Consider the following 23543-nt stretch of genomic DNA (forward strand, 5'->3'; position numbering starts at 1 on the left):
ACGAAAAACATGGGGAAGAAGATAAAGGGAAGTGAAGAATTAATTTGACTTGCATTGTGGTAGTGTGTCACTTTAGGATGTTGGAGAGCCATCAAAAGGCGGCACTATTTATTGAGAAGGCGCCAACAAAAGCCTGTTAACTTTACAATGCACACTACAGAACAGCATTGCAGATGCGTTCGTCAAGGGGCTCTCTCCAGCTTTACATGGTGAACACCTATTTGTCTCAAGCAGCTTTAAAACCGAATGATAAATATTGTCATTTTATTTTCAAAAGACTTCTGGTTGAAGGCACAGGTCATCTCCACTTGAACATTTACAGCACTGTTGCGTCACATTCATCAGTCCTATATCTGGGCACTTTGGGTCACACAATACTATGCCAGCAGCAAAACAGCCTCTTAACCCCCCCCCCCCAATACATCCACTCCCTGGGTGTCCTCTTCAAACTGAAGAGAGGGAAATATTTGCAAGGCCCAATACCATCTTTAGTATACATCAGTCTCTTATAGGCTAAGCCCTATACACTTCTCATTAGGGTATTGAAGCAGTTCATCAGATTGCCTTCCTACTTTAGGCAAAGCTGTTGTGATGTCATATGCTGCAAGCTTGCAACTTATGTGAATTTAACTTGCGTGCATTCAGCTTCAGGCTCTTGGCAAAATATTCTCAAAAAAATAAATTAATTAAAAAGGGGTGGAAAGGGGCTGGGCATCCAGGAAAAAAGACTTCAGCAATTCCACATGCATGGCACCCAATATGTTTTTGACTATGCACGATTTTGGCTTTAGGCATGATCCCCAGATGTAAGTTGCGAGCTTACTGTACATCTTTAAAAAAGTGAGTAAACATATTCATGAAGTATGCAAGCATTATTGGCTACTAACCACAATACCTAGGTTCACCATGAGTCAAGGCAGCCTGCTGCTGAACATCAACTACAGTGGTACCTCAGGTTAAGTACTTAATTTGTTCTGGAGGTCTGTTCTTAACCTGAAACTGTTCTTAACCTGAAGGTGTTGAGGCACTTGTAGGAAACAGGATCCAGACTAGATGGGCCTTCAGTCAGACCCAGCAGAAGGATTTAAAAATGTACCTGTAAACCTGCACTGTTCCCTGCACTGTCCTTACCTTACCCCACAATGAGTTGACAAGCTTTCATCTGCTTCTTTGGTTCTGCCAGTTTTTTCTTCTCTAGACCAGAGCTATCCAACATGGCGCCCTCTAGTGTTTGCTGGACTACAGTTCCCATCAGCTCCAGACACAATGGCCCATGGTCAGGAAACTTGAGTGTTGTAGGAAAACAATCTCTGGAGAGCAGCATGTTGGCTACCCCTGCTCTAGTCTGATCCTTGGTCAAATCAGCAGAGCTCTCCTTTTCGCAATATGAGACAGCTGGCTTGGTCCTGGAATATTTACCACAAAGGCATATTGTCACAATGTTATCTTGATTATTTCCCGCATAATCTGTGCCAAAGGCTTTGGGCTGAGCTAATCCACAGCCCCAAAGGCCAGTCCAAACAGGTACAACTTAAGACACTTGGTCCAAAGGTGCTCAGGATTTGGCATCTCTGGAATTGTAATGTTGGTAGGTATATTGAGGTTTATGGTGAAGCACTAGGCCACATTGTGCAGGAGAATTCTTGCATCAGTATCTTATTCCCAATACTTCAAACAGTCTTAAAAAGAGGGGGAGCCACAAATAGAACTCAGAAGCCTGAATAAAGCTTGCAGATCATCATTTGTCATCTGGAATTGAGGCTAGGTTTGGAGCAAGGCACTGGGTGTGCATAAAAGCTGGACACAAACTTAAATGCTCCAGCAAGGGAGATCCCTAAGGAGGTGGGATCCACTGAGAACCTCTCTTTCCCCACATTTGCTGCTTGAATCTAGTACATGGATGGTATCATTAAGAGGAATCTCTCTGTGCACCTTAAAATATTATAACGGTATCCAGCGAAGGAAGCAATCTTTAACACACTTTGAGCCTGAATTATGATTGGTAGAATCTTGGTTTTTGAACAATTCAGCCACCATCTCAATGAGCAGGGCCTGAAATGACTGCTGTAAACTCCAGGAGGAAAGACACTCTCCTTCACGCCAACTCAGATTTCTTATGACCATCTGTTGCCTAACTGTGTCAAGCCGGTGAGGCAAACACATTGCGTAAGTACAAATTGCATCCCTGTGTGTGACAGCTGGTACTCGGGGCAGAAATAACCCAAATCACAATTCTGTCTGCATTTTGAAAAGGAACAAGCCAAACTGGCAAATAATTGCTACAGCCACTTGGGGGGACAGGAACAGTGTCTGAAGGCCATGGACATGTGAGTTTCTTAATCACTTCTGTGGAGTCCATTATGCATTTCCCCATGTGAGGAAGGCTAGAGGTTCAGCAATGAAGGTTCTTTTGCTGACAGGCCCTGATCCTAACAGGTGCTTCAGTGCCCTTCAGCCTCCTCCCAAGTAGCCTTGCAGGGCACTTTGGCTCTGAAGTTTCTGCCTGGCTTATTGCCTCCTCTACCCCTGTGGTTCTGGGTGAGGCGAGAGTAGTCCAGGAATCCAGGCAGCTGATGTGAGGCAAGGCTTCCTTAGGACAAGGTCTCCTCAGGAACATTGGCATTATGGAGATTTGCTGCTCCTCTTGCTCCTCCTCTGAGGACAGTTCAAGTTCAAGGTCTAGGCAGAGTTCAACTGTGACAACCACGATCCTTTACTGGCCTTCCAAAAGCCCAAGTTCCATTTAGAACAGAATGAGTAATAACAGAATTAGTTTTAAGTATTTACTGTATGTATGTCTAATGCTCAAGTGCTTAACATAAAGTACCTCAGGAACCCTTCCAACAGCCTACTTAGGCAGGCCAGTGGTATTCTCTCCATAATTAGGAAGGGAGACACTGAAGCTGAGAGGAATAATGGTTAATTTGTGGCTGAGGCAATCTTCTTCAAAAGCAGGAGCTCTCCAGATAACACTCTGCATTCATTGAACCATTTCCAGCATCTTCATCTGGGTAAATCAGACTAAGTTTCTGGTACTCGTGATATCATGATCAGACCAAAGTTGTGTGGTTATCATTCTCAAAACCCAGAACTAGAGTGTGTTCTCTCCATCTTAGGATCCCTAAGGTCAGTTGCTGGAGCCAGAACAGCTGGGTTTCAGCTGGCATAAGGCATTGCTCTGTCAGGCAGGCTGGGGCAGCTTCTAGAGTTTATAGTATATTTGACTTGGCCAAACCAGAGGCCTCTTGCTGCCTGCCATATTCATAGAGGTGGATGATACACACAGCCCCATCTCCTTCTGTTGTGCTGACCAGTGAAGAGCAGAAAGTCAGGTTATCAGTCCACATAGTAGGCCTGCCCAATCCAGAAGCTTCCCAGTGCTTGTGAATCGATATGTTTTAGACGGTGGCAGTTGTTGTGCAGCAGCATTTCCTTCCACATCTGAAGAGTGCTTTGAGGTCTAAGCACACATGGTCCCAGGTAACGCACCAAGATAGGTCACAGCCCAAGGCTATGAGTTTTGTAGTTCAAGTTCCTGAGGCCTGGATGACATGACTGTTGACAGACAATTTAAGAAACAGGACAGCAGGAATACTGATGACAGAGACAATGTGGATTTTTTTTTTAAAGGCCCCAATTAAAGAGTCGATTTTCCATCCTGAAAATCATTTCTCCGTTAAATTCTTCATGGAAATCATCCCACGGCACTCTCTCTGAATAAAACCATTATGTCAGACCTGATACCAAAACAGTATAAACCAGCTGGTTCCTTTTCTGGAGAATTATCCCCTTTGTTCTTGAAACTTTAATTAAAAAACCCTTTTAAAATATTAAGAGCTTCCAGCACTACTTGTTAATATTTCCCCTAATTTGATGAGCTTATTTTTAACTTATTATTACAACATATCAAAGTGCCTGTCAAGAGCCCAGGATTAATAAATAAATAAAAACAAAACATAAACACACACTTTGTGCACAGCGCATTCCAAGCAACTGTTTGAGTTCTAATAGGCCAGGGCACTTTTAATGAGATAATGCGTATTTGATATGCTTAAAAAGCAGCATTACAAATGTTCTCAACTCCTTCGGCTGGCTTCCTGAATCTGTGCTCAGCTGCCAAGTGGAGTCATAAACCCATCAGCTCCGCTTAAATTCAGCAAACTAACTAACAAAGGGTTTGGGGTGTTTTTCACTTAGCAAGCTTTGCCTATGTGGCAGGAGGAAGGTTTTTTTTATTATTATTCTTCCTAGAGCAGTGTTTCCCAACCGGTGTGCCGCGGCACACTACTGTGCCGTGAGACACCGGCTGGTGTGCCGTGGGAGGGAGGCGGGCGAGTCGGGCGGCGAGAGGCGGCGGCGGCGGCGGCGAGGATGCGCGTCGAGCCGGGGGCGGCTCCGCGGTGGTGGTGCCGAGCGGCGGGGCAGCTCGCGCAAAAGGGAGGAGCGCGAGACAGCGGAGGAGGAGGAGGCCGGCATGTCCGGGCAGCAGCAGCAACAGCAGCAGCAGCAACTCCCGGCGACGGCTCCTCCTCCGCCCGCTATCGCCGCCGCCGCCTCAGCTGCCCTCGCTCTGCTGCCTCCTCCCACCCCGGCAAGGGGAAGGGAAAAAACGTTCACTTTTGTGCGTCCCCCCCCCCCCGCGTGACGCTGCGCGCTGACGTCACGGGGCGGGGCTTTAATGGTGGTGTGCCGCGAGATTTTTTTCCGGTAAGCAGGTGTGCCGTTGCCCAAAAACGTTTGGGAAACACTGTCCTAGAGCATGGAAGATGGTGTGGTGGCATCTCTATTCACCATGAGGGCAATGAGCCATGAGAGGATTCAAATGACACACCTCTCAAGAGCTGAAGATCTTTGGACAGTACAGGTATTTGGAGAGAGTGGGTAAATTTTGTAGAGGTTCGGCAAAACAGATATATTTGTAATTGGGCTGGTTCTGTATCCATTTTTTGTTGACTACTTCTACTTCTCCTCCTAATGCTTTGCAATTATATGCATGATCACCCTGCAACAGGTTGACAGACATAATATTTTAATTATGGTTTTACTCTGGTGTTTTCCCCTTGTAACTTCGGGTGCTGTCTCATCTGCGTATGTCAGCTCTTTTCTGCTGATCACTATTACCTATGGCTAAGTTAAACTGAACTGAAGGTGGCAAAGCAATCATATCAGCCACACTTGATTTTAGAATTCTGTTTCCAGGACCTTAGGAAGACAAGTTGCTGCTTGTCTTATACTGACTCAGGCCATTAGTTCATATAGCTAAGTACAGTGGTACCTTGGTTTTCGAATGTAATCCATTCTGGAAGGCGGTTCAAGTTCTGAAACATTTGAAAACCAAAAACTCAACAGCTGACAGTTAGGCCTCAGGATCTTGCACTCAATGGAAGCCATGTGGTATGTTCAACTGCCGAGGTGTGTTTGAAAACTGAAGCATTTACTTCTGGGCTTACGGTGTTCAAAAACTGAAATGTTCGTCAATGGATACGTTCGAAAACCAAGGTACCACTGTACTGTCCTGGATCTTGCTGGATGAAGAACTTGAACTTGGATTATGGTTTCTGCCAGCATCTTTCATGCTCAGATAAGTACAGTGCAGATCAGCAAGGTGAAGGGTTGAAGGCACAGCAGAACAACATAGCTAAGCAAGCTAAGACTGTTCACCCAGTGAACAGAACACCCCTTGCTCTTTGCTTCTAAAGAATGGGATGGGCACAGTGCCTTTAGACTGGGGAAGCAAATGGGCACTGCACTGAAAGAACTGGGCCTTAAATGAATGTGGGACTTAACTCAAAATTACTGGCAAGTGGTGTTAGACAGCAGCAAACAGTTGCTGCCTATAATAGGTTATGAGGATATTGAAACTTTTCCAGATTTATTTTTGATACATTTGATTTTAAGTAAGCTGACACAAAAAAAGTGCAGCTGGAAGGGCATCCATAAAAGATGGCGGGGGGGGGGGGAATGCAGGAAAGGTAGGGGAGATTTGGCTCCTCAGGAAGGGAGACCCTTACTTAACCTTAATTGAATTCCTAAGCAAATCCTCTGCAAGTCTACTCAGAAGTAAGGCCCGTTTATTTTTAAAGGGCTCACTCAAGTATACACAGGACTGCATCTTCAGTATTTCAGCATTGATTTGGGAGTATTAATATTTAGTTGCTTTTTAAAAAGAACTGTAAAATGAAAAGACTTTGCAAACTAGAAAAAAAGAAACTTCTTGTTTGGGAACAACGATGTGTTGCTTCAGAGTGGGAGAAATAAGTTTCTTCAGACATGAGCATCCCGCAAAGAGGCAACAAAGAGCAGCTGCTGCCTAGGTTAAGTTAAGAGAGTGACCTCCCCAAGAAATCCTGTTGATTCCCCCCCCCCCCCCAGGCAAGCTGACATTAGGAGGGGCCAAGGATCACAGAGAGGTGAACTGAAGTAGCAGTTAAGGTGAATTAAAGTGAGCAGAGCATAAAAGAAAATGAGAGGGAGACGGAAAGACATTGCTGACAGGTAAAAGGAAGCGGAAGGTGAAAAAAGAAAGGAGAGAAATGTTTGAAAAGGTAAAGAGAATATGGAAGAAGGTGCAAGGAAAGAAGCTAGAGGCAGACAGCCGATGATAGAAAGGGTTGAGGGGAGGGGAAGCAACAGTAAATATAGCAGAGGGAGGACTGAAAACATGCAAGGAGGCAAAGGAGAGGAAGGGAAAAACAAAGGCAAGACAGGTAAGAGAGGACAAATACTTAAAGAAGGTAGATGGGGGGGGGGCAACTGCCATCTGGCCGGGCAGGGGATGGGGACAGGAGGAGGGGGGAAAGAAGGTAGATGGAGAAATGGGCACCAGCAGGAGGCAGATCTGGCTTCCTCAAACTTGGCCCTCCAGATGTTTTGAGACTACAATTCCCATCATCCCTGAACACTGATCCTGCTAGCTAGGGATCATGGGAGTTGTAAGCCAAAAACATCTGGAGGGCCGAGTATGAGGAAGCCTGAGGTAAAGAAAGAAAGGTGGTGAAAGTTGCAGCAACCAAAAAGGTGATAGAAGGTGCTTTTAGAGGAGGTCTTACAATAAAATTTTAAGAGAAATATTTTACATGACGTTATTTTAGCTCAGTGGTGATCAGGACAGGTTGCTTCCAGCACAGTTACTTGCTCCTTGCCCTCACCCTTTTATCTATTTTGTGGGTTTGTTTTCTGTTTTGTTTTTGCAAAATCATAGAATCATATCCATTAACACAGAAGCTCTGGAAATAACATGAACAGGGTTTCCCCTGGAGAGGGAGGAGGAGCTACCAGGGACAGAAGACGCATGCCTCTGGTTTCTTACCCTGGAATGCTTCCTAAGTGGCCCAGGAAACGAAATACCAACCCATCACTTCTCAAACTGTGCAATGGAAGATGTCCCATGCTCCAGCCCTTTGTGCCAGCTGTCAGTGCTGTGTGCCAAAGGACCAACCCTCTTTCATTTTTTGGTGCATTTCTTGCCCTGCTTTTTTTTTAAAAAAAAAATCCTCCTTCCACTACGAAACAAATGATAGCCATAACTCAACCAGGGAGTCTGTGCAGTTGAGGGATTTATTACTTCTTTTAGCTCAGAGCTTGAGAATCAATTGTGGCGTAATGGGGCTTCCACGCCAGTGCTGACAATGCTGCAGCAGCTGCACCCACGAAAATGCGCCTCTTGGGAAACGTTGGGCCTCTGTATACAGTGAAGCCACTTTCAGCAAGACCTGTGCTGGTTACAGCTGGGTGCCACATCTCTATCCATTTTTATTTATGATTTGAGGCTTCCAACTGAATGACCATAGGCAGCAGGACACTGGATCTGTCTTTCTCCCTACATGGTGATTCTCATGCATCTGAAGCTTCAATCATATGCACACTTTCCTGGGAGAAAGCCCTACAAGACACAGCTGCCCAATGGGTTTTTAAGGAAGCACGCACCAGCTTGTGCTGTAAATTGCAGACCATGTCAATGACAAGACAATTCTGGACTCGCTCAGTGAAAGGCATGATAGGTTGTTACTATCAACTTATTGACCTGCTTGGCCCTTTTAACAATTGACCAGCAGTTTATTAGGATCTCCATTATTCTTTTCTTTAACAGCCCTGTTCCCCATGTCAGTAGAGTCTTCCTCCAAGGTAGGAGCTTTCAAACTTTAAATCTTAAGAGAATTCTTTCCACATCTAAAGACTCTTGAGAGCTGCAGAGGATTCCAGAAACATTCCACTCATACCCTACTTCACACAACATGGGGATTAGGACAGTTGGCTTCATTGCCACCCTGTATTAACTAAATTCACATTCCAAAACACACCTGGCACTCCCTACACCTACTTTCACACAACGCGGGGGGTGGGGGGAGCTGTCTTTCAGGGAAGCTTGTCTACCATTACTGATCTTCTAATTAAATAACCCCTGACATGGTCTGAGGAACCCCAGGTTTTCCCAGCAAGAATGCCTCCAAGGAAGAACTGGATTGCACTCTTGTTTTATTTGAGGCAGCAGTCTCTGTTGGGGAAAGAGTCTGTGGTGGCACAGCTACAGTGGGAGAAATAACAATGGGTTCCATGCCCAGGGTGCAGTAAGCAGAGTCATTTAATTTTAGCTTGATGTCTGGAAGGGCAGGTCAGCAAACAGGAGTCCAGTTCCAATATGCACAGGCAGACACAGCAAAAGGTCAAGTTCTAGGACGGCCAGAAAGGAGGGGGTTCCAGAAATGCTGTCAGATGAAGCAGAGGTCATGTCTCCGATGGGCAGAACCAAGGAAGTTGGTAGCACCATGCACAGCTCAGAATGGAGATGGAAACCAGAGAGCCTTAACTGGACTGATAGCAAACTCTAAATAGGTTTTTGGCCAATCACGGGGGCTTACAAGTGTTGTGTGTAGGGCTTTGAAAGCCCAGACAATCAGCTGATCACTGGGGCTGGCACAGCAGGTGATCTGTTTTTGTCCATGCACACCTTCTGGGGCCTTTTCCATTGAGAAAGGGAGGATTGGAACCCTGGGTTGTGGCGACTCCAACAGCAATGATTTTTCAAAATGCTGTGCATCTTCCTTTGCCTGCAACAGGTATCCTTTCACTTTTCCCCATGACACAGGAGCAGGAACTCCTTGGCAAACGAGTCAACTTAGAAACAAGTATGAAAACAGTGCAGATGCTATAGATCCAATATGGTGAACCTGCAGCCCTCCAGCAGTTCCAGTTAGCCCCAATCAGCATGTGAACAGCCAGAGATGATGGGAGCTATAGCCCACAGACATCTGGAAGGCCACATTCTTCACTCCTGCCAGAGATGGGTATTTGTTTTTACTGTCTCATCTCTGCAAGTCTAATTTGTCACAATGCATGATGCTGGGGTGTGTGTGTGATTTTGAGGTTCTTCTTGTGGCTGCTCCCCTAATAGGCACAAATGCCTGCACGCTGCCATTCCTCCCACTGGTGTGCAAACTAATAAGTGAGGAAAGTTAGTATAATGCTGGCGCAGAAGATAAATTTGACTAAAGCTAATTGGAACAGGCAAAAGAGATAAAGGAACGTGATCACTGTGAAAAAATAATCAACAGCCGTAAGAGAACCACAGATTCAGAGCTGGCTATGCAGGGACGTGATCTGAATTTTCAGAACGGGATGAGTATTCTCTGGGCAATTCTGCCTCTAATGGGCTGCAGGTGGCAGTGCATAATTGACGCTCCCATTGTTGCCCAGAGTGGCTAAAAAAAGAGAAAGAGAGTACACACAAATCCACATACACAGCACACACACTCATCGCACATATGCAGCCGTAACGCTTGATTGTATACATGGACACAAACTCACATGCGCGCACGCACACACAGCATTCTCTGATTGCTGGGAGATGCTGCCTTTTAGTCTTCACAATATGATCTGTGACTGCAGTGTTTACAGGACCCGCACCACCACATGGCTCTGGGGTGGGGTAAAATGCTTCATTTTCTTTTTCCTAGCTAAAGAGCAGGCAGAGTGCCTTATCTCTGGATCTCATTACTGAGCACCTCCGCTCTAGGATCAGAAGATAAAAGCTGTGTGGCCTGGTAGTCCATTTCCCACAGCTTGACAGGTCAGATTCTACCCATGGGTTTGCTACCTATGCCCTAACAGGTGGGTTAAAAGCCATAAGATAGCAGCAACAGCATGCAGCAAGGGCTGCTGAATATGCATAATGTTTAGTCAGGGGCTCCCAGCTTGCCCTGAACCCTTGGTTCCCAGTAACCCCGCATTGGCAAACGCCTGTCATTTAAAGCTCCAGATTCTGTGTTCTCATGGTTGGAAGGAGGGGCTGCAATCAAGATGCCATTTTCAACAAGTCCCACAAGGGTCTCTCAGTAGTGGCCTTGAGACCCGTTACCTCCTTGCAAAGTGAGTCCATGCTTCTAAAAAGTTCTTCCACAATGTGGTGAGATAGAAGACAGTGGTCCCAAAAGGGTCTCCCACAGTTCAGAGACCCCACTTTCACCTGGTGGCTGCGTTTCTGTGATGGGGGCATCTTTGCCTGTTGGCAGTGTAGTTTTCACTTGCGAGGCTTGGTGTTGCCCAGGTTCATTAGAGACGTCGTCATAAAATGCTGGGTTAATAGACCAGTTAAGCATCTCTTCAGCAGTGACAATATCAGGTCTGCCTTCCGTGGGGAGATGAACTATAGTGAGGCCAGGGCTTTCACGATTATCAAGAGGCTGAATTGCATCCGGGCACCTTGTGTTTGCAATATTAGTCCTCGTTGGTGTGTTGTTTTCTGTCGGATGCTTTAGTTGAGATTCCTGTATTGCCGTGGGTTGGGCTAGATGACCCTTGGGGTCCCTTCCAACTCTACAATTCTATGATTCTATTAACTTTTGTGGGTCCAGCAAGTAGGTTTGGCTCAGTCCTATGTAGAACACTGGTCTCTGCCAGTGCAGCTTTCTCCTCCTTATTTTTGCAAGAAAATAAAACATGATGCGGAGCAGAGCACCGAGATAAAATGATTATTTCCTACAGCCAAGTTGAAAAATAAGGTTTCTCGGTGGAAGCACCAACTCAGCATGAAGTTCCGCTAAGGAGTCAAGATGGATGATGCTAACTCCAGAGAAGAAAAATGAAGGAGGCAGAATGGTCCCTCTCTGGTATCACCCCAGCTGCACTAGCCATACTATTCGTACTCAGAGCACTGGTAACAAAAATGGGCAGGAGTGGATAAATGCAAGACAAAAATGCAGCCAGCTGCATATATCAGAGTTAAACTAAGGAAAGCACCGGGAATTATGCACCGCTAGGCAAACCATCTTTGCTCAATTTAAATATAAGATGTATGCTCCAGCTCAGGATTGCTAATTGATTACATGAACAAAGAATCAATAAAGGAATCAATATGAGATAATTGAGTGAAAGGCACGTAGGATACATGATAGAATGGAGGAAAGAGGCAGAATTCTCACGACATTTATTACTGTGTATCAAATCAAATGCTTCTATTTATAGATTGATTGGCTAGTCCCAAATGTGAGGTGGGGGGTATTGGGAAGCTTTCATATAATCAGAGTTGGAAGGGACCCCAAAGTGTCATCTAGTTCAGCCTTTGAGATATTTGAAGATGGCTATCATATCACCTCTGTCTTTTCTTCTCCAGGCTAAACATACCCAACTCCCTCAACCATTCCTCATAAGGCTTGGCTTCCAGACCCTTCATCATATTGGGCGCCCTCCTCTGCACACCTTTCAGCTTATCAATATTCTTCTCAAATGGTTGTACCCACAGCTTTTCTATAGATGCATAAAAGAAATGAAAATAGACATACCCCCCAACCCTCCTTATACATTCCATAGTATAAGCGGACTATTTTTATGTCACAATTCTGTGGAAGTGCATGGGGGAAAATGCAAAATGTAGTATTTAGGTTCTTATGCATTCTCCCTTTTACTTAAAACCAAGTTTCATGCCATTATGGGTACCAAATTATATTTACGTGCCCAGTGTCAGCTGAAGTTGTGGAAGCAAGTAAGATGACTGGATATTAGCATTTCTAGTGGTTTTAATAAGGAGGACTTCACTTCCTCCCCCCACTCAGCAGAAACATAATAAATTATACATAATAAAATACTCAAATATTCCCTGCTTAGTTTATACATGCAGGCCTCACAATTCAGCTTTGCTTGGTGCAGAATTTGGACTGAATGACACAGATTCTCCCCCCACACCAAAAACCAAACATCCCATTAAAATGCAGTCTGAGTATTGTCTCCTCCCTACAGAACAACTTCAAAATGTCCACAGTGTTAGTCTGGACCTAGACATTGGAATGACCCAACAATAGTGATTGGCGGGGGGGGGGGGGATGACCCAGTTTGCCTTTAAAGATGAATCTACATAATTCACAATTTCCAAAAACAATATGCAGACTGAAATTTAATCATCCTTCAAAATTCTCACTTCTCTGAATTTTGCAATGCAATTCTCCAGCCATGTAATGCATATGAGAATGCATGTGCTATGTGAAGTGTGCATAAAAAGCATTCTGGGAAATTACTTGCAGAGGTGTGTATATTAGACAAAATTGCAACAAAAGTGTGCATTTTAGGAGCAATTCAAACAAACATGCTGACCAATTTTCATGAAAGGAAAAAAAACCTGATGTGGAAATACAGTGGTGCCTTGCAAGACAAAAATAATCCGTTCTGCGAGTCTCTTCGTCTAGCGGTTTTTTTGTCTTGCGAAGCAACCCTAATAGCAGCTTAGTGGATTAGCAGTATTAGCGGTTTAGTGGCTATTAAAGGCTTAGCGGCTTAGCGGCTAAAAGGCTATTAGCGGCTTAGCAGCTTAGAAAAAGGGGGGGAGCGGAAAAAAATCGGAACACTCGCAAGACGTTTTCGTCTTGCGAAGCAAGCCCATAGGGAAATTCGTCTTGCGAAGCAGCTCAAAAACGGAAAACCCTTTCATCTAGCAGGTTTTCCATCTTGCGAGGCATTCGTCTTGCGGGGCACCACTGTATGGAGAACTGAATTTAACACACCATCCCTTCCCCAGAATAAATGGAGGAGAAGCACACCTACCTCGACAGAAGGGCAGAGGGAAGTCCCAGGAGGCAGTGTTTTCTGAACTGGAGTGACAAGTGAGCAGTGCATGACCCTCCAGAAAGAAGCCCGGGTTACAGCTGTAACGCACTTTGTCGCCAACACTGAACGTCGTCCCCTGCTGGATTCCATTCTGCAGCCTTCCTGGATTTCCACATGTGTGACTTGGCAGAACTGAGTGCAGAGCAGGAGAAGAAGGAATGACACTTGGTTAGTCAAAAGCACCAAGCTATAATCAATCAAATGTTCAGTCCCTTCTGCAAACACAGGCTTCATTTACTGCTCTGCCCTCTTCCACCACCCTCTCGCTTGCCTTCCCATTATTCCACATCACTGAAAAGACTCAGAGTACAGGAGCAGTGTCTTGTCTTCCTCTTCCAGACCTTTCAGGTCAGGCCATGCAAAGCATCAAACAATGGGAATCGTGACATGACAACTTCTTCCTTGATAAGCTGTAATAGCTCCTTGCTCCGGGCCCAGGGAATTGGTGGAAATGAATACAGGGGTGCTATCCCCACAGTTCACACTTCATGTCTCAGCCTTCAAGGATCAAGACAGGCAACACCAAATCAATGGGAACAAAACCTGTCCGTATGTGCTCTACCTTATCCTCATCTTGTTTTGCTTAATTGCTTATTTCCTGCTTTATGACAAACCATAGTGACATCCAATCCTTCAAACTATAACTTGCCCTTGTCTTGCAAATTACATCAAACCCCACAGATACCTTTTCTCTGGCAGCAGCTATAATTTGAAATGCGTTTCCACTGGAAGCGAGTTTAGATTTAGCAACCACTGTATGTGGGTATAAACCTAGATCTTCGGGAAAGTTTCTGCTGCTGGCTGCAGGCAAATTAATTTAGTTTCCTTCCCCTGCCCCCCTGCATACCCATATTTTTAATTGTCACTGTTAATCTTCTACAGTATCCAACAGCAATGTTTTGCACAGTTTTCAATGTCACTTCAGCAGCACAGAACACAGAATTAGATTTTTAAGATAAATGAATAGAAAACACATTTTTATAGGAGATATTATACAAACAACTTAGATCTCTTCTAGGGATTAACAGCTGAAAGTCTCTAGTTCCTCGAGGAGTACTTAGCTGCTAACTCAGGAGCAAGATAGATGAATAAATTCCTGTGGCAACAGCACTTCCATGAAGACAGCCCTCTGTAGTGGAATGGGGCCCCACTATACATAACCTTTCCTTCAGTGTGGTCCAGTTTGCTGACTAGGCTGTACACATGGTCAAAATCATAGAATTGTCGAGTTGGAAGGGTTCCCAAGCATCATCTAGTCCAGGCATGGCCAAACCTGGCCTTCCAGATATTTTGGGACTACAACTCCCATCATCCATAGCTAATAGGATCAGTGGTCAGGGATGATGGGAACTGTAGTTCCAAAACATCTGGAGGGCCAAGTTTCGCCATGTCTGACTAGTCCAACCACCTGCAATGCGGGAACCTCAACTAGATCATATATGACACATGGCCATCCAACCTCTGCTTAGAAACCTCTCAGGAAGAAGAGTCCACCACCTAGAAAGTGTGGTGATCCTGTTAAGAGAGCTGAACTAGGGAGGAGGCCTAGATTCAAATTCCTGCTCAGCCAAGAAAAAGTTCACTAGATGACCTTCAGCAGGCCACCGTCTCTCAACCTGGCTTAACTCCCAGGGTCATTATGAAAATAAAAGTGTACTCTGCCCAGAGCATTTTAGAGGAAACATTGAATCAAAATGTCATAAGTAAATACGCCTTTTAAGTCTGAATGTGTGAAGCTATCAGGGCCAGCTCCAGATCTAAAGAAGGTATGGAAGAAGTGTCATCTTGTTGGCCCCTAACCAGTGGGTCCCAATGGGACCACCTGACTGCAGTGATCATGCAGAGGGTGGCTGTGTCTATAAATGTCTCAGAATGCCCCAGGATGACATTTAGTTGCGGCATGGCTAAATCCAATTGCTTGGCACAGTTCATAGTGATGGGCTAAACAAAATAAGAAATAGGGGTGGGGCAGTCATCCACAATGGGTTCCACCAGCCCTGGAAGCAGTTCTGCGGGGCAATTCCCAAACACCCAATGATGCTGTTGTGGTTAACTGCACCTCTGCTCAACGTCCTTTAATAGCCCAATTGTTTAAATGTGCTCCTCAGTCTCTACAGACACAGCAGGCACTGTGAGACTCTGGTGGTTTGACTTCACCCCCAAAGGCACACTCCTCCACTGTCTGCAGAGACAGACGGATGCTCACTAGAGTGTCCTGAACCCCTGGCCTACCTGGCAGCAAGTCAGTATGTCAAGCCCCCAGTCCAGGGTCAAGCCACACATCCAAAGCCCAAACTGAACCACAGTCCCACAGAGATCCTGGAGCATCAAAGCTAAGGTCCATCAACATGGGTAACTGAGTAGACACAGCTCTGCTGCCCTTCTATACTTTGCATGCTGACTGCAGCACCTGGACTTGATGAGGCAGGTGACCTTCATCAGTTCCAAGCCTACTTCAGCTGAGAAATCATACTCCTCCTCCCAGAGCTAGCGAGACCCACCTGGCCAGCTACTGAGCTGGGTTGTGGGCCCTTGCCTGCCTTAGCCTCCTGGAATGCCCAGCCCATTGCTTCCTATACATTAGCACCAGCCATGTTCATTGAGATGTTCCCCTTTGACTCTGGTGATTGGTCCTGCTGCTCTAGTTCTGTCACCCTATGAGTACTTCCTACACCAACCTCTCCTTCCCCTGCTTGCCCCTGTATGTCCCAGTCCCAGCTACACCCCTCACTGGGATTCTCTTCCTCCTCCCTGTAGTTCTGCCAGTTCATGACACAGAGATACCACCAAGAATGACTGCATTACTGTGGCACCCCATCACGTGGGAAATGAGGCAAGAATCCTCCAGTGCTCCCACAAATAGGGGCACCATTTAAAATGAACAAATGGTTTGAGGAGCAGCACAAAATGAGCACTTCATTTTCTGCACTGACACTCCAGTACCCAATTTAATTATATCATTGATGTCATTTTTAAAACAGCAGCAACAAAAATTGAACCTGTTCCCGGCTTTTGAGCCTTCTTCGTTTGAAATTAATGACCGAAACGTCACTCCAAGTAAAAATCTATCTTCTTTTTTTCTTAAAAAAGGTCACCACTGAACACTCTCTGCTCTTTACTTAATGAACTGTTAAGATAAGACGCAGGTTGAGGCTGCTTGCTTCTTTACACATAATATTTGGAAAACTAGAATCTCGTTTACAAATTCCGCCTCATTTGCCTCTTTTAGCAAATGTGATATTCACTTCTAGACAACATGCACATCCTGAGGGCTTGGGTGCACATTACAACGTTGTAAAATGCACATCAGTGTAAGCTGGCTATGGGCAGGGCTGGGGCTGCAGACAGATATATCCTAGCCTAGTAAGTGTATTCCCTAACTGAGAACCTTGGCTTATGCAGGAGTCTGAGACCCAGAAGACAGAAAGTTCTGTTCAGTTGACCAGGTCAGAAGACCATGTTCCTCTTATTTACAGCAAGCATAGCCAATCCTGGGATTTTATATTGTCTGCCAATCACAGGTGCTGATACTACTCCAGGGTTCATAGACCACTTCTGGCTAGCTCATTAGGCTAGGACCCAGTCTTAGGCCGTTAGGTTTAGTCCTGTATCCCATGATGGTTATACTCAGTATATCTTTCCTTTAGGTTAAGCAGGTGGGGTCTTCTGTGGTCCTTGGGATGTTGTGGTACCCCAACTCCCATCAGTCTCAACCAACACAGTCAATGTTCCAATAAAATTTGGAAGGCCATGAACTGTCCACCTCTGGATTATAGACAAATTGGAATTAACCCTTGCTGACCCTTCCCTGTCCCTAGGAATGTGCTTACAGCAGGTGTTGACCATTTTTCTTTTGAGAGCCACATTTTTTGAGGGCATCTGCCAGCAGCAAAGCCAGAGAAGAACTGCTCTGGATTAATGAAGTGAATATGTCTTTCCTTCAGTTTTCACTATGGCCACCTCAGATTAGAACTCTCAGTTCCATTGTAGGCCTATTCAGAAGAAGCGACTCACATGAAAACAGTGCTGAGTGACAGGGGAATGGGGATGCCATGGGAAATCGTACAGGAACTTCCACAAAAATCTCCACCCTGGTTCATACTTTTGTTGAGGTGTGTTCAAATGGGGCCCTGTTCAATCCACACTGCATGTGTGCTTGCCATCACATCTGCCTTCACAGATCCAGAAACATACCCAGGAAGTGGGCAGGATAAGAGAGAGAAGGCAGTGGGAAAGGTGCTTTCCTTGAAGGGTCTTCTTTTACATGAAGGACCATGGCTCAGTGGTAGAGCATCTGCTTTGTATTCAGAAGGTCCCAGGTTCAATCCCCAACATCTCCAGGGAGGACTGGGGATGCCCCCTATCTGAAACCCTGGAGAGCCACTGCCAGTCAATGTAGACAATGCTGAGATAGATAGATCAAGGGTCTAACTTGGTATAAGGCAGCTTCCTGTGTTCCTGCATGTGCCTTGCCTGGAGCACATGCAAAAATGTAACTCTGCATGCTCTTGTTCTGAGCACATGAAAAGGGCCCTTTGTGCATGCCCATCCTCTCTCCCCTGTTCTTTCCTTCCCTGCTTTCATAATTCTACATGCTCACTCAGTGATGGTGAGCTTTCGGGCCAAGGAACAGTATATTTTCATGTTTTATAATGCAGTGTAAATCACACCAAGAGTTCCTGGGATACAGCAGCATATAAACTTAAATACATAAAAATTCCACCACCACAAATGTCCTCTGAACTAATATTATTGCTTACGTTTGCCTGATTGTCAGAGCTGTCCCCTTTTCAGCTGCTGCTGAGATTAAGGCATAGATATTATTTATTACATCAGATGCTGTGCAGTGTAATAATAACATCAAGCCTTTGGATCCAGCCAATTTCCAATTCCTCTACAGCCTTTGGAAACAGGTCCCCCTCCATAAAAGCTTTTCTGCTAACAACCAACCAAAGAGTCTCCCTTCCCGTAATTATATGGAAGCCAAGGCAGGCAAAAGACAAAGATAGATACAGCTGCATAAAAGCCCTGTTTATTGGCTCGCAAATAAAAATCCAGTTCTCTGCCTGATGCATCAAATTAATGGATGTAGAAAAGAAGAAAACCTTTGGGAGTTGTCAAAAGATTTGCTGAATGTTTTAAAAGCAGGGAGCAAAGGGGTATACGTGCAGTTATTTGCTCAGTGATGTCTCCTAGAACAGTTGGAGGGGGGGGGGGAAGGACCACTTTGGATGTTTAAAAAAAGATGGGGAAAGATGAAAATGGTTATACACCTGCCTCTGTAATGTCTGAATGGCCACAACTGCTGAGAGGAACGAGACCTTGTCAGCATATAACAGCTCTGCTCAGACACCAGGACAGCTTGTTGATTTTCTCCCAGGCCAAGTTCAAGGTGTTATTATTAGTGTATAAAGTCCCCAAGAGCTTGGAGCCAGTTTATGTGTAAAGATGCCTTACCCCATCTTTAGCCCAATTCACTGCTTCGATCAAACTGTTACAGGTGCCACATAATATTTGTTCCACACTTGTAAGAAATTGATCTTTTAGTTTGGCACCACCTACGCTTTGGGACATATTATTTATTTCTCCTCTGCTTGCCCCCCCCCAAATGACAAAGACCTCATGTTCACATATAAACAGGGAACGGAGAGGAGAAAGGCAAACAGGAACAAGAAAACTTTCTAGCAGGATGGCTATTCAGGGTGCCTTCCGAGCTTATGGAGGGGAGTCCTGTTTTTTCACCTCTCCCTCTGCCACAGCAGGTGGAATGGTGGCTGCCAGGTGGAATCCAAACTCCATCCAGAAGCAGCCCAAAGGGCACATATGCCTGTCCATTTTTGATACTAGAAGCTTGAAACTGATTTTCTTACAAAGTTGAGAAAGATGCTTCCTCCTGTGTTTCTCACATAAACAAATCTGGCAAGAACGGCACCATCTCAGATAATTTTCAGTGGGAGAAACCTACCCCCTGCTCATTTACCATTCCGATTAAATGTCTTCCCCAGTTTCTCTCCAGATCAATCTACAGTTCTGTCTCCATCCTCTTCTGCACAGCTTGCACATAGATATCCATTTCTCAGCCTTGCCTATTGCCTTATTTACATGGATAAAAGAAATACTTTATTGCCTGAATTACTTGTGGCAGCCTATGACAGCTATATTTTAAACACCATTGTGGCTCCAACCTTGAAGCTTTATCAATGAGAGAAACATCCTTTGCCTTTAGGAAATAAGGTTCCCACACAACTTCCTCAGTCATCAGCCAATTCACTTTCGAAGAGCGGGGGTGGATGAAGCTTCCTGAAATTCATTCATTCATTCAACGTACCCTCACAGTTAAGGACTTAGGTCAGGTCAAAATACTGAAACATCAGATTAACTGAAAAGCACCCTTTAATAATAATTAATAATAATTCAAAGGAAAAAACCAAGGACTTATGCATATAAGGAAAGGAATGTTATTTGCTGCTTTAACAGTCTTCTTCAACTCCCCACCCAGACCAAAAAGGAAAGGAAAGCCAGGTTGTTTGGAGAACATAAAATCTGTATGCCAAGAGAGGGAGAGGAGAATCTTTCAACACTTTTGCCCTTTAAAAAGTGCAATGTTTTAATAATTATTAAGTAAAAACAAAACAAAAAAACTGGTCTGATTCTCTAGAGAAAGATGCATTCTTATTAATGGTGGGTGTGATACCAAATAGGACAATTTATATAGCAAGACCCATTTTTTCAGGGTTTTTTGTTTGTTTGTTTGTTTGTTTTTTGCTGAACCAGATATAAAATGCAATATGTAATATATATGTATGATAACGAGGCTGCAGAACAGAGAGGAAGGGGAGAGGAAAGGCTATCCTATCCCTACTGCTGAGAGACTAGCTGTCTTTAGTCCTCCATGAGCTGCCACCTAGAAGGAGCCATTCCATCAGATGCCCTGGGTTCCAAGTTGGTTGTTACAAGAAGAGTTGCCTGAGCTCACTTGCCTCCTTGCCTTCTCCCTCCCCACCCTTTCCCCCTTGTGTGTCATGTCTTCAAGACTGTAAGCCTAAATAAGAAATAACATTCTTATTACTGATGTTTGCAAGATGCTCTGGCGGGAACCTTTTTGGCTAAAGCATGGGATAAAGGTGCTCTAAATCATAAATACTTGGGGGAGGACATTTGGGCTTGAGGGAAAGTCAGATCATTGGTCCCCCAACAACTGTCACTGTGAGTACACTGGTTCTCCAGCACCTAAAGAATAGGCAACCTTATGCCAAAACCTTACAGGTTTCCTGAGTAATACACACAAATGGATATGCATTTGGAAGCTGAGCATCTTGATATTGAAGGGTAGGATGGATAGAGCCTTCCTTTGCAAGTGTTATTCCTCCACCTACTCCTATGCAAAGTGGTTGTGAAAATCTTTAATGGGAGGTGCCTATCATTGACCCCAGAGCTTTCTGCATGCAAACAACATGCATGGCCATTCATCTACGATGACCTCTGTACAAAAAAGCTACCACCTCTAAAAACACTTAAGCCATACTAGCTTTGTCGGCAGATAAATTTGTTTTCCCCAATCTGTGGCCATAATTCTTGGCTAAGTAAGGCTGTGGCTGTTTGAGAGCCTTTTATCTCGATCTTCATGTGATGTGTTTCAGTGCCAAAGCAAAGTTTTTTAACCTTCAGAATAAGTGTCCGGCGAGCTCTAGAGAAGAGGAAATAAATGGTATCTTTTTTCATTTCATTTTATCCCCCTTTTATGTCATGATTCATTTCCAGTATGGCCAAGAAAGCTAAAGCTAAATGGAAACTATTTTCTCGCTCTTCTCTATTTCTTTGTTCACTAAAAACAACAACCAGAAAGATACTTCCCCCCCTCTCCCTCTCTCTCCACCCCCACCCTCAAATGTAATGGTTTTGAATGCGACATCATCCATCTTGTAGATATGGGGAGGGAGGGGGGGTATGTGGAAAAAAACCACTTTTTCCAATTTTCCACTTCTGGAATCTACCAGCACAGGAGAGGAAATTGAAAGTACAAATCGAACAAAATCCTAGGCATGGTTACTTGGAACACAGCCCTACTGCATTTGATGGGGATTACTCGCTAATTGAGATGTCAGAAAATTCCAACAAAAACAGAAACAGGAGCAGAAATTACTAGTGTTCGCTTATTCGTTCCAGCCCAAATCATCAGTATTCATGGCTGCTTTCATTTTTCAGATAATATGCAACTGATTACCTTTTCTGCATTTGCATTGTGTTACCTTTGCACTGAAATCAATGCGGTGGAGTAAGACAATGCCAACATACATAACGTAATTAGGTAACTTACCTAAGTTATGTAATTTCTCCAGAGCAGACAGCCAGGCGAATATTGTAAATTTTGGCAGAAGATGAACTGCAATGGAATGGAAATAGTGCTGCGTGCAACAAATACTGCGGGGGATGGAAGGCAATGCCTTCTTACATCCCTACTCCCTAATGCATGTATTTAGAACTGCCGCCACAATGATTTCTCACAGAAATAGCCTTCCTTCCTTCTAGTCCATGGTCATGACCTCCAGGATACCTTTAGATTCAAGATGTTTACTCTCCATTAAGAGTAACACACACACACACACACACCAGGCCACCAAGGTCTTTACCACAGAGAACCTGAATGCTTGGAAGGGACTAGGGATGTTCCTGCAGTCTAGGACCCTGGTAGTTGCCACTGCAGCACAGATGTTCCTTCTTAACAAACACAGTGACAGGCAGACAGAAACTTCAGGATGTTTAAATAAACTTGAGCTCAGAGGAATTCCTCCCAGGCAGAACTCGGCATCTACAGGCAGATGGCAGGGTCCCAGCAGCCTGGGATGGTCTATTGTGAATGCCTGCCCTGGGCCTGTATTTACTCGTGAGATTTCAGAGGATAGCTTGCTATTTAAAGGTGTCCTCTATTTGTGGGCTGTCCAGTCCAAAGCTCGTTTAAAGGTAAAGAACCATCAAAAGAAAGAAACAGGAGTCACCCAATAATGGCTAGCAGCACCTGCAGCCACACAAGCCACCTGGTGTCTTCGCCACTGGAGTGAGATGTACTGTGTTTCTATTTAAATTACACTAATTGCTACTAAATATGTGTCTATACATATTAATTACCATAAGCATTTTTTTTTGTCCTATACTGATGAAAATCCTCTTTTTTGGCAAAAGTAAATTTTCCTGAGAAATTTTGCTCATCAAATTCTTAGGTTTCTTTAAAATCTTCAGATGATTTTCCTGAGAAAGAACCACTAAACTTGCTTTTCTCAGTTATATTTCCTGAGCCAGAACCTCCATATTTGCCCCCAAATGGGCTAGCATCATGGCAAGCAAATAGCCGCATGGGTCAACAAACATTGCCTTCTAAGAGTCTAGCTATCGGACGTTATCAGAACATTTTACACCTTGATTTGCCAGCAGGGGGAAGACAGGGAGACAGAGGTTCAGATCTGAAATTATTTCATCCAAACACTGGGGGCCAGTGTTGATCTACACTGTATATAATATGCCGGAGATTCCTCCTTTGTCCAAGAGGTTTTGTTTGTTGATCATGAAAATACTCAGAAGCTTACAACTTTATGGGAGTCAGAAAACTTTGCAGTCTCACTGACCTTCCCTTGCTACTGCTTGGCTAGGAAGAACAAAACATCTTGCCAAGAACATGGCTGGGAGCATTCATCAAACTGAGTGAAGATGTAATTTGCTATGTGGATTTCCCCTCTTCCATTTCTCTCTCAAAAGGTAAAAGCTGTGAGATGGCAAGAGGGTAGGGTAAAGGCATCCCGGGCCCAAGATATTTAGATGGCTAGAAGGAAAATTAACCGTTTTTAAATTAACCGTTAGATGAACCAACTATGGGAAAAAAACAGTGAAAGCAGATTGTAAAAACTACCCTTCAAAAATAATTTATAATGGCCTCCCGTGAATAGAAGAGCCTTGCAATGTCATCAGATGCTATCTGGTGAAGTACCTTGCTTGGTAAGCCTCTCTGGGGAGAGTGTTCCACAGTTGTGGTGCAACCACCGAGAAGGCCCTACTTCATGCGCAACATCTGAAAATGGAAGTATGACTGGAGCACAGATAAATTCCTTACCACCTCCACATATTTCCTTTGGAAACATCAGTACCTTTTCAACATTATGTGCTGCACAGAGATAACTCACCAATCAGTTCTGATCATTTAGACCAGTGTTTCAGTATACTTTTTTGTTCCTTGGGTTCCCCCCACCACACTGGTTAAAATGGGAGGCACATGTTACTCTCACATGTGAAATGTTACACAAATATTTTTTGAATCAGCAGCTCCCCAAATAATGGGCAGCCATCTTCCTTGCGACTACATTCTCCAGGTGTGCCTCCCAACATTCCTTTATGTGGTTATTTAGAGCTCAATGTTGGAATTGGGCTTTGTGGGAAATGGTGGTGCTTTCAGTCATTCCTGA

The 23543-nt window shown here is 44.5% G+C and overlaps 1 protein-coding gene across 4 annotated transcripts in view; it reads right to left on the bottom strand.

Moving 5' to 3' along the window:
• The window catches only part of CSMD2 (CUB and Sushi multiple domains 2), a 495517-nt gene that overhangs the window by 340501 nt on the left and 131473 nt on the right, over positions 1-23543 (bottom strand). For all 4 annotated transcript variants that reach the window (XM_083511538.1, XM_083511534.1, XM_083511540.1 and 1 more), the window contains exon 4: positions 13030-13224. In XM_083511538.1, coding sequence (XP_083367664.1) covers positions 13030-13224 — 195 coding nt within the window. The remainder of the gene's footprint in view (positions 1-13029; positions 13225-23543) is intronic.

Source organism: Podarcis liolepis, assembly GCF_965112155.1.
Source record: "Podarcis liolepis genome assembly, chromosome: 7".
Taxonomy (NCBI): Eukaryota; Metazoa; Chordata; class Lepidosauria; order Squamata; family Lacertidae; genus Podarcis; species Podarcis liolepis.